At 44.2% G+C, this 11,305-nt stretch overlaps 1 protein-coding gene across 1 annotated transcript; it reads left to right on the top strand.

The window, feature by feature from the left end:
• The first annotated feature begins 395 nt into the window (after positions 1-395).
• IL36B (interleukin 36 beta) lies at positions 396-4,293 on the top strand. The gene is made up of 4 exons (XM_028137397.2): positions 396-474; positions 1,542-1,652; positions 3,181-3,314; positions 4,072-4,293. Exons 1-4 carry the CDS (start codon positions 396-398, stop codon positions 4,291-4,293), a joined length of 546 nt encoding a protein of 181 aa, XP_027993198.2.
• The last annotated feature ends 7,012 nt before the right edge of the window (positions 4,294-11,305 follow it).

Genomic DNA, 11,305 nt, shown 5'->3' on the forward strand with positions numbered 1-11,305 from the left:
TAGGATTCTCAAACTTGAAGTCAGGAGAAGTGGTGACTTACCAGCTGTGAGGGCTAAACAGAGATGAACACACCCTCTCTAAATCCAGAAACTCATCCTAGAAGGTGCCTGGGGGTACTCTGGAACCTCCTAGCAACCCCATATGTGATGGGTGGAGAGTACCCCAAGGCCACCACTGTCTGGAGAGCCAGGACCATCTAGTCCCGACAGAAATGGGAGCTTCCACTTGGGGTTGTCTGGCCTGGGAACATGCTCTTCCCATCCTCAGTCTCACATGTGCAGCTGGGACAGGATCTCAAGGCAGCATCTTCCAAACAATTTTTACATACAGTCCCAGGGGGAGGGCAGGGCAATGAACAATGTGTTTTTCTTCCCTCCTTCCTTCACAAGGCCAGATGATGACAACCTCCTCGCCACCATCTGATCTGTCTTATCTTCTTGGAAAATCTAAAGGCAGCGTGGCCACCACAGGAAGTAAGTGGCAAATTACAAACCAGCATGGCAGTCTCCATCGGACCTCACCAGGGCCAATGGGGCACCATGTCCTTTCATTTGCTCAGCTACAGATGTATTTGCTGAAATACTCACATCATGAAAGCTGCACTTGAAAATCTCAGAGCATTTAGTTCTTGTCTTACTTGTGTTTAGAATTGTTTGCTTAGTTTGATAAAGAGGGCAAAGAAAAATACAAACAACATACTGATGACCAATTTTTATTTTTAATTTTTTATTTTATTTATTTATTTTTTTTAGTACTCAGAGACTGTCAATCAGAAAAGGACAAGTTACTAATAACCCTTGAAAATCTTTGGGGACCATGATTTCAGACACTTTGATCCACAAAACAGCCCCTCCCTTTCTCCTTATAGCCACTCTTTCTTAGAACAGTAAATCTACCCCAGAAATTCATAAGCCAGTACAGTCACCCACCCCCCCTCAGCTTCCAATCTGAGGGAGATATGTTTCGAGATCCTCAGCAGATGCCTGAACCCACAGATAAGTACCAAACCCCAAATATATTATGTTATTTCCTATATATCATATGCCTTTTCACTGAACGAAAGCACCTTACGGCTATTCTTTGACACATCTGAATTACCAGCATCACTACTCTTATGCTTTGAGGTCATTGTTAAGTAAAATAAGGGTGACTGGAACACAAGCACTGTGATACCACAAGAGTAGGTCTGATAACTCAGACGGTTATCGAGTGACTACTGGGTGGACACTATATACAGTGAGGACATGTTGGACAAAGGGACGATTCACATCCCAGGTGGGATGGAGTGGGTGATGTGAGGTCCCATCACAACTTTAGAATGATATGCATTTTAAAACTTATGAATTATTTATTTCTGCAGTTTTCCTTTTAATATTGTCAGACCACAGTTGAGTGTGGGTAACTAAAATCGAGGGAAGTAAAACAGTGAATAGGAAGGGGTGGGGGTGGGGAAACCACTGTATTACAGGATGCAGCCCAAGTCCTGAAAGTTGATAGTAACCTCACGTGTGCTTTGTACTTTCCCCCCATCACCTGGCAGAGTTAGGACATCCAGGAACCTATAGTATTCGTGATAGTCTACAGATGGTGTGGGTGCTGGAGGGAAAGTCTTTAATCGCAGTTCCTTCTGACGACAACAATGTCAAACCTGGTGAGTGACAATGTTTGCCTCTTAAAGGGATACCAGCTCCACTGGGGATGGGGCTGACCTTGTATGAGCTCGGCTGTGGCCTCTCCTACTTCTGGGAACCAGCACAGTGTCCACAGGAGGGCAAGAAAGAACAAGGTGGCTCCCTCCCGCAAAGGAAACCCTGTACCTAGAAATGAGGAGTGAGGGATGGGCAGTTCTCCTTACCCAAAGAAAATGTCTTCAACAAGACAGGGTTGTCCAGTCAGCAGCCAACCTTTTCCTTGGAGCTTCTCTCCTTTAAATTTCATCTATTGCTACCCATGTCCTCAGATTAAATTCCTTCACCTTCCACCACCAAACTGCACACTCTTCTCACTTGGTGCCCTCTCTTCTGGTAATAGGAGAATATTTCTTCCTCCTATCATGGGTCAATCATGCCTCAATGAAGCTGTGGGAAGAAGTCAGTGCAACTCAGCTCTTTCCCTCCCCCTGGGATTCAGTGTTTGATCCCGTCATCCCTCTGTTCCCTGCATATCCCACCTTTATCTATCTATCTATTTATTTGGTCTTTTCTGTCACTGACAAACATGCTCTGATATATTTCCAAGCTTAATACTAAAAAGCTCTTCTTGATGCCCACATTTCATTCCTACCATTGCTCTGTTTTCCTCTATACAATGCACCATGCTATATGCCAACCACAGCCAAATTCCATGGAAGAGTTGACTACACAACCTGTCTCCATTTCCCCTTCTGCTCATGCATACATCATGTGAAAGAAGCCTGAGCAGGCGGCTGAGGCCAATGTGATGAGCCCATGGTGCTTTATGAATCTCACGGTCATGCCAACCATCACCTAAGTGTAGGAAGACACAGGATATATAGAAGGAGCTCAGCCCTAGCCCATTTGGCTCAGAGGATAGAGAGTCAGTCCACTGACTGAAGGGTCCCAGGTTCAATTCAGGTCAAGGGCATGTACTTCAGTTGTAGGCTCGATCTCCGGCTTTGGTCAGGGCATGTGTGGGAGGCACCCAATCTATGTGTCTCTCTCACATTGATGTTTCTCTCTCTGTGTCTCTCCTCCCTCCTACCCTCTCTAAAAATCAATTGGAAGATACCCTCAGGTGAAGATTAACAAAAAAAGGTGCTCCTTCCAGCTGAGTGAGCTCCCCTTAAAGGACATTCTTGGAAATCCCACACTATACTTCCACTTAGAGCTCATGGGTCTGGTCAAAGTTAGCTGAAGTGTGGTGGAAATCCCACACTATACTTCCACTTAGAGCTTAAGGTCTGGTCAAAGTTAGCTGAAGTGTGGTGGGGAATTTTATTTTTATTTTGGGGAAACTGGGCTCTGGCAGGAAGGAAGGAAAAAGGAAATGGGTTTCTACCACCCATCTATGATGGAGCAGTTCTACCCCCTGGCTAATTGGGGGAGCCTTCTGGGAAGACCTGGCTGGTCAGCACTGGGCTGGGAAGAGCAACCGAGTGTTGGCAGGACCGCCTTTCTGCCTCCTGGAGCTGATGCCTGTTTCCATGTCCCTATTTCCAGCTACTATTTTCTCAGTGCCATGCACAGACCCTAACATCTCTAATGAAAAAGGCAGTCCAATATACCTGGGAGTCCAGGAAGATCTCTGTCTGTTCTGTGCAGAAATTAACGGCCAGCCTACTTTGCAGCTTAAGGTGAGTGGTTGTGCACCTAATGAGAGAAGTACTGTGACTTTTCATTTAATTTAATATATTACTGAGTAAAAATAACATTTTTTCAACCTTGGGTTATTCATTGTAAGGAAATCTGACTTAGTCCCCAAGCCAATACCTGCTCCCTTTGGAATGGGTGTAACACTTTAATGTCAGAGCATCCTATGAATGCCAGAAAGGACACCACAAAGGTATTTCAGGAAGGCCAGGATGGCAGCTTCTCCATTCCTCGTCCTCTTTAAATGCCTCCCAGAAACCCTCGGAGATGTCGGGGCTCTCCCATGTGAGCTCAGGCTACCGCACACAGAGGAGGGAAGGGCAGATTGTGAGTCTGGATTCTGCAGATTTCATGTCTGTGGTCCCTGCACTGAAAGCAGCATTTATGGTCATGAAGCTCGTTCTTCTTCTGTGATGGATGCTGCAATGTGCAGACCCACTGGAGACTGGGAATCTCATGAGACTGGTCTGAACCTGTAGATGGGTGTCTAGCAGGAGCATCTATGACACTCTGTTCTGGAAAAGATGGTGTTGTCTCAAAGAATCAGAAGTACCTGATGTTGTGGGATCTCAGAGAGAGCCAAGCTGTTGGGAACTGAAGCGTTGCCTGTGCTGATACCTGGCACCCTCCTCTCATCAGCCCATGCTCGTCCCTGAGGGGAAAGCAGTCACTACTGAGGCTGAGTTAGTTGAGCTCTCTCCTCCCGGTAATCCTCTCTGATCGGCCTCTTTCTGCTCCTAGGAGGAAAGCATAATGAAACTGTATGAGGAGAAGGAGGCAAAGAAGTCCTTTCTCTTTCTGCGCGGCATAGAGGGCTCCACCTCCACCTTCCAGTCCGTTGCCTATCTCGGCTGGTACATAGCCACTTCCTCTCAGGCAAGACAGCCTGTCACCCTCACCAAGGACAGGGGAAAAACTTACAACACCAACTTCTATTTCAGTTCTTTGCAGCCTAGGCTGTGAGTGGCTGATTCTGGGACAGAGAACCTCTAGGTCATGGTCCACCTCACACCTGTCAGAATGGCTGTCATTAACAAATCAACAAATGACATGTGCTGGTGAGGATGAGGAGAAAAAGGAACCCTCCTTCACTACTGGTGGGAATGCAGACTGGTGCAGCCAGTATGGAAAACAGTATGGCATTTCCTCAAAAAATTAAAAATGGAACTGCATTTGACCCAGTAATACCACTTCTAGGACTATATCCTAAGAAAACAGAAACGCCGATCAGCAAGGATATATGCACCCCTATGTTCATAGCAGCACAATTTACAATTATTAATATTTGGAAACAGCCTAAATACCCATCAGCAAATGAGTGGATTAGAAAACTGTGGTACATCTACACAATGGAATACTACGCTGCTATAAAAAAGAAGGAATTCTTACCATTTGCAACAGCATGAAAGGACCTGGAAAGCATTATGCTAAGTGAAATAAGCCAGTCAGTGAAAGAAAAATACCACATTGCCGAGACCGGTTTGGCTCAGTGGATAGAGCGTCAGCCTGCGGACTCAAGGGTCCCGGGTTCGATTCCGGTCAAGGGCATATGCCTTGGTTGCAGGCACATCCCAAGTAGGGGGTGTGTAGAAGGCAGCTGATCGATGTTTCTCTCTCACTGATGTTTCTAACTCTCTATCCCTCTCTCTTCCTATCTGTAAAAAATCAATAAAATATATTTAAAAAAAAAAAGAAAAATACCACATGATTTCACTCATTTATGGATAATAAAGAACATTATAAACTGATGAACAAAAATAGATACAGAGACAGAGAAGCATCGAACAGACTGTCAAACTATAGTGGAAAATCTGGGGAGGATGGAAGGGGTAACAAATCAACCAAAAGACTTGTATGCATGCATATAAGCATAACCAATGGACACAAGACACTGCAGGGGGCGGTGTGAGGGCATGTGCCAGGAGGTAGGGGAGGCCGGGGAAAGGTCAATGGGAAAAAAAAAAGAGATATATGTACTACTATTTGTAATACTTTAAACAATAAAATAAAAATTAAAAAATTTAAGAATAAATGCATTAAAAGTAAAAAAAAAAAAAAAGGAGAGACCACCGAGCACTAATGTCCATCCACAGCCCACCTCATGCTCAGCACCCAAAGCCACCTCCTCTAGACATGCACTGGCACACTACGCCTCCCAATGGAATGTTGTTCCAGTATCAAAGCCGAGAGTCACTTTTTAAAAAAATATATATTTTATTGATTTTTTACAGAGAGGAAGGGAGAGGGATAGAGAGTTATAAACATTGATGGGAGAGAAACATCAATCAGCTGCCTCCTGCACACTCCCTACTGGGGATGTGCCCGAAACCAAGGTACATGCCCTTGACCGGAATCGAACCTGGGTCCCTTCAGTCCGCAGCCGACGACTCTCCATCCACTGAGCCAAACCAGTTAAGGCCAAGAGTCACTTTTTATTCTTTCCTGATCTTGTCCTATAATCCACTTTGTTGTCAAGTCCAGTTGCTGGAAACCAAGATCAACAGTAATTAATATAAATGTGAGAAGTCCATTAGAAGGCTGACCTGGGGTCCTTTGATATTCACAGGGTGAATTTGCATTTTATTACCCACTGCTGACTCAATGGCCTAAAGCAAACTCCCCCCTAACCTGATAATCTTACTGTTTACTAAACAATCACCTTTGATATGTCTGTTTGCATTACTAAAAGGCAATTGTGTATTCTAGTAAATAAAAGCAGATGGGAACGGAGACTCAGTGGAACTTGACTACTACAGTTAAGTTTTCTCTGGCTTCCCCCCATAATTTCAAAATTATTTTTTGTCTTGTGTTTTAATTTGCGCGTCAGCTCTTTCTCCAAGCCTTTGAACCCGAAAGCCACGCTGGCCATGGCTTTTCACATCCAGTTAAATCAACATCCCAAATGCTCCTTGTACACAACCCTCTCCTGTTCCTCCCTCCAACCCATGGCCTAGAGATGTGAATTGCAAACATTTTTGTTCATACCACTCTTTCAATACAAATATTATTTATTAATTTTATACATGTTCATTATAAATATTGGAAATTTACTCCCAAAGAGAAATGTAAAGAATAAGATAAATATGAAATAAAAATTTTACATATTCATACTCATGATGAATTCTAAATACCATTAGTTAATAATGTGACACATAGTATATACTTTGGTTAAAGATGAATTGTTAACATATGAATGCAAATTAACAATATGAATGCAAATCAATTCATGTTTCAAAGAATCACTTATATCAGTTTGAATTATTTTTCAGGCAACTTCTCGAAACTCCTTGTTTTCACTTTCTAAAGTGGCTGGAAGTAGGTCAGCTATGACATTTTCTTGTTATTTTTTGGAATTTTAGTAGAAACTTCAATCAACAGTTTCTTTATTGGGATGTTTTTAAACCCATTGTCCATTTTGTGAGGGTGACTTTAGTTAAAGCCTGTAATGAAATCTACAAATTTACATCACCAATCACATATAAGCTGCAATTTACTATAATATCCTGGACATGAATGTGAGTGCAATGGGCTCTCCTCTCAGGAGACCCTGCCCTTCTTTGCACATGATAAGTGGGATCATCAGGTTTTGCAATGGGTACCGATTGCTAACTAAGTTTGCATTTCTCAGCCAGGCATAATCTGTTCCAAGACCTGTCCTTCTGGCATTACTTCCTGTTGCTTCACTGCCCAGGATTGTTGGTGATAACCTTTGAACCCCACCTTACACCCTGCCTTTTCTTCAGTCACTGCTGTGCTTTGAGAAGTCATCTCTGCTGCACCAGCCTGCTCTGGGACACCTGGGGGAGGACACTTGCAAGGGACCTTCTCGGTACTCATGCATGCACTCACCTGGAAGTTAGAGGGAGCTTCTCCAGAGGAAACCTTCACCACTGAGGGATGGGAGGGGGTGGGAATGCTACCTCTCCCATCACTTGGTGGACAATTCTGAGATGCATTATATCTACATGGTCCTCAGAGGGTCCCAGCAGGACTTGGTCATAGCCGCCCATGGCAGTGCTGAGCCCAAGAACACATCCTCGTGTTGGCTGCCCTAGCATTCCTGCTTCCCATTTTCCCAGCCCCTACTCCTGTTCGCTTCTCATCACCCTTCATGCAAGCCTTATCTCAGGCTCTGCTTTCTGGTGTAAACTGAAGCTGAGACAGATTCAGAGTGAGCTTCTTTCCTCTACTAGTTACTTCCAGCACATCGGCTTTCCTTCCTCAACACCTCCTCTCATGCAAACATCTCAGACACGTTCATTCCTGTGTATCTCACTGCCCATGTCTCTAACATCCTTCATGTCTGAAGTGTTGACCGACCTCTCCTGATCTCCCCAACCAAATGCAGTATCTGGTCTCCTTTAAGGTCCATAACATTTTGCCTTCTCATGTGACATTTCTTTTGCTAGACTTTGTGCTCAAATTTTTCTTCTTGTCTTGGCCCCTTTGCTCTCTTCTCTCAACCAAATTCTAGGTACATAGAGAACAGAGATTGTGTCTTTTATGCCTATTTACTCCCCTCAAGTGCCAACTATTGCCTCTTATATAACAGTTTCTCAAAAAAATATTATAAGTGCTTCTTTTATTTTCAACAGATACTGGCAATCTGCCTTTTGATGTGGCTTTTCCAACTTATACTCCCAACGATGTGTTTATCCTTCCTTCCCTGACCAAAACCTACTTTTAAATTAAAAACCATTGTTCATCCAGTGTATAAAGAATATCTTGTTATTACTGTAACTTGTATGCCTCTGAGTACTAGTATGCCATTGACTGCTCAGCACATTCTAGTCTTGGCTTCTAACTTCTCCACCAAAACATTTTTTGAACATCACCAATGACATCTCTGTTGCCAAATACCATGGACATTCTGCTGTCCTCATCTTAATCAGTGTTGGACACAGCTTGCTGCTCTGCCTCATTCTTACACTAACATCTAGGGGTGATGGCCACAGAGCATTCCCCAACCCCAGTGGTTTTTCCCTCTCATTCCTCTTCTCCAGTTCCTCCTCCTGTGACTTCAAAAGTTGAAGTTCCTCAGGCCTCATCTCTCCTCTATGCTTCTCCCTGGATGACATTACTGGTTCTCATGAATGGAAAACTGTCCTGATGGATGGGACAGTTTGATCTAGCCCAAGGCTCTTTTTGGAATACCAATTTATGTTGTCCCAGAGCATGCAAATTGAATATGTCCTAAGTAGTACCCTCAATAATTGTCCAACATGCCCACTCCCACACCCAGTTACTCAAGACAGAAACCTAAGACTCATCTTTGATTCCTCCTTTCCCTGAAGCCCTACATCCAACCCATCAAGTCTATCGTCTTTTCCCTAAAGAGGTTTATCTTCAAAATACACCTCAACTCCACCCATCTCTCTCCAATGTTCCTGCCACCCACCACTGCATATAGAGCAACTGCCATCACTCACCAGTCTGTAAATTAGAATCCTGGTTGGCTGTCTCCACCCACTCCTCCATCTATCTGTTAAATCTATTCTTCATGAATTAGCCAGGATTATCTCTGTAAGTGGAAATTTAACTGTATCATTCCAGTATTTAGACTCCTCCAATGCTTCCACTTGCACTGAGAAGGAAATGCAAATCCCTTATCTCTGCCTCCAACCCCTTTTGCAGCTTACTTTTTCCCTCTATTGCTATCTTCAGTCATGCTAATCCATCTCCATTCATTTTTGAACGTGCCAAGCTCCTTATAGCCCCAGGACCTTTGCATCTGCCATGCTCTTATATATCCTTGTTACCTATATTGGTTTCTTTTTATTATTTGCCTTTCTGGCTTCTTCAAGTTACTTCTTCATATGTCGCCCCCTCAAGAGGCCTTTTCTAACCACCATATCTGAAGTAAGCTGCTTCCTCTACCTCCTGAAATTTCTATCTCCAGTTTTTTATTGTTTCCTTCACATAACTTGTAATGACTTCATTTATTTGTCTTTATATTTCTTTACTTCCTCCTTTCATTATAAAGTTCCTGATTGCCAGGAAGTAGCAGTTGTCTTGTTCATCGTTATATCCCAGCCCCTAACACAGTGTCTGTGTTTAATAAATACATGTTGAATAAATAAATTATTCATTAATAAATTGGTCAGTGAGTGAATGAATGAGGATCTGACCTCCTCCCTAGGCAGCCAACCCTCCTTAGCAGGACTAGCCTCCTTAGGAATAAAACCTACCTTCCTGTTCCTAAGCCTTGATGTCACAGAGAAGGGAGTGCCAGTGTCCACAAAGTCCTTCAGCTTGTGAAGGCAGCTCTTTGGCCCTCTTTTTACCTTGTTGTTAATCCTCACCTGATGATATTTTTTCCATTGATTTTTTTTTTTTTAAGAGAGAGTGGAAGGAGTGGGCAAAGAAGAGGGGGTGAGAGAGAGAAACATTGACATGAGAGAGACATTTTGTTTGGTTGCCTCCAACATTCCTCAGACCAGGGGCAGGGATGCAACCCAGGGACATGTTCTTGATCGGGAATCAAACCTACCAGTCTTTGGTATGTGGGCCGATGCTCTAATCACTTAGCAACACTGGCCAGGGGTCTTGTGGCCCTCTTTAATGTCCGTTCTCCTCTGATGGAAACTGCCAGAGGGAGAAGAGTGCTTCCCCACTCTTGATGTCCCCTTCTGTTACACACCTGGCCTTCTTCTCTGCCCTCACCCATCTACCCAGTGCAAGGAAAACCACATGCCCTGGTGCACACCTATCATCCTCCTGCTCTCACAGGTGCCACACTCTGTGATACATTATGTGCTCATCCTAGTTATTAGAACCTGGGGTGGTGTGGCCCAGCCACTTCTTACCTGCCTTCTGCCGGGAGCCAAATGAATGGAAGAAAGTGTGCATTCTGCTCTGCTCCTCTTCGATCTAGGTTCTCAAGGCTCATCCTCACATGAGGAGGGCGCGACAGTCCTGCTGCCAGTCACTGGGTGTGAGTGAGTCTCATGGTCTTACTCTGTGCTTCATTGGTTTGCAGAAAGGAATCCACACTCTCCAATGTCAGCTTTATCAATGACAAACTTATCATTCACCAATACATATTAGACTTTATCTTTTAAAAAGTAATTTATCTTTATCATTGAAAGTATTGCAGATGTCCCCTTTTGATCCCCCTTACCCAAGAGTTTGTCTTAATCCTCAATTGGTTCATAACACAAGTGGGAAAGACAATGTATTTATTACTTCTCCTCTTAAACAACTAACCTGGCAAGAATAAAAAAACTATTCTCAACTTACTGCCAGGGTCCCACTCCAGAGAGACCTTGCATTGGGGACAGCCTGAAAGGACACCTGAAAGGACAATGGAGCACAGCAGCACAATAACACTGGTGAAGGGAGAGGCTGGACATAAGCCGGGCAGCCACACGAACACTGGCCACTCATCTGGAATATCACGACGTATGCTTGGATCTGCTGCCAGAGTCAACTGTTAAGGTCCCATGACTGATTCTCACCTGTCCCTGCCCCTCAGCCTAAACCACCAGGAATAGCTCTGCAGGTTGGCAGCATCAGGTTGCCATGAGGGGGACTGTCTCCCAGGAGCTGTGGCTGTCTCACCAGACAAAGGAAGAGAAAGTTATTGTCAGAACTGGGGCAATGGTAATGTTTAGGCACAATTTAAAGCAGTGTTTCAGTGGGCCCAAAGCAGAGGGGATGTGTGGGAAAGGGTTGTATCAGGTCAGAGTGTGAAAGGACCCAGGTCTGTGTTCTCTGAAGGCACAAAGCGAGGCAGACATAGAAGGCTGTGTCCAGACCGTTGCCTGGACCTGTGCTCAGGGTGGCATCGAGGCTGCTCTTACGTGTTCATGGGACTCACAATTCAAACTGATATAATTCAAACACCACATTTTGGAGAGTCGATGATTTTAAAGAACCAAGTCTCTTAGAAACTGAGAAAGCAGCAGTCACTCAAAGAAGGGAGATGTAATGGCACTTGTGGCCCGTCCTTGGGAGAAGCCTTGCTTCCTGTTCA

Source organism: Eptesicus fuscus, chromosome 16 (genome assembly GCF_027574615.1).
Source record: "Eptesicus fuscus isolate TK198812 chromosome 16, DD_ASM_mEF_20220401, whole genome shotgun sequence".
NCBI classification, from domain to species: Eukaryota; Metazoa; Chordata; class Mammalia; order Chiroptera; family Vespertilionidae; genus Eptesicus; species Eptesicus fuscus.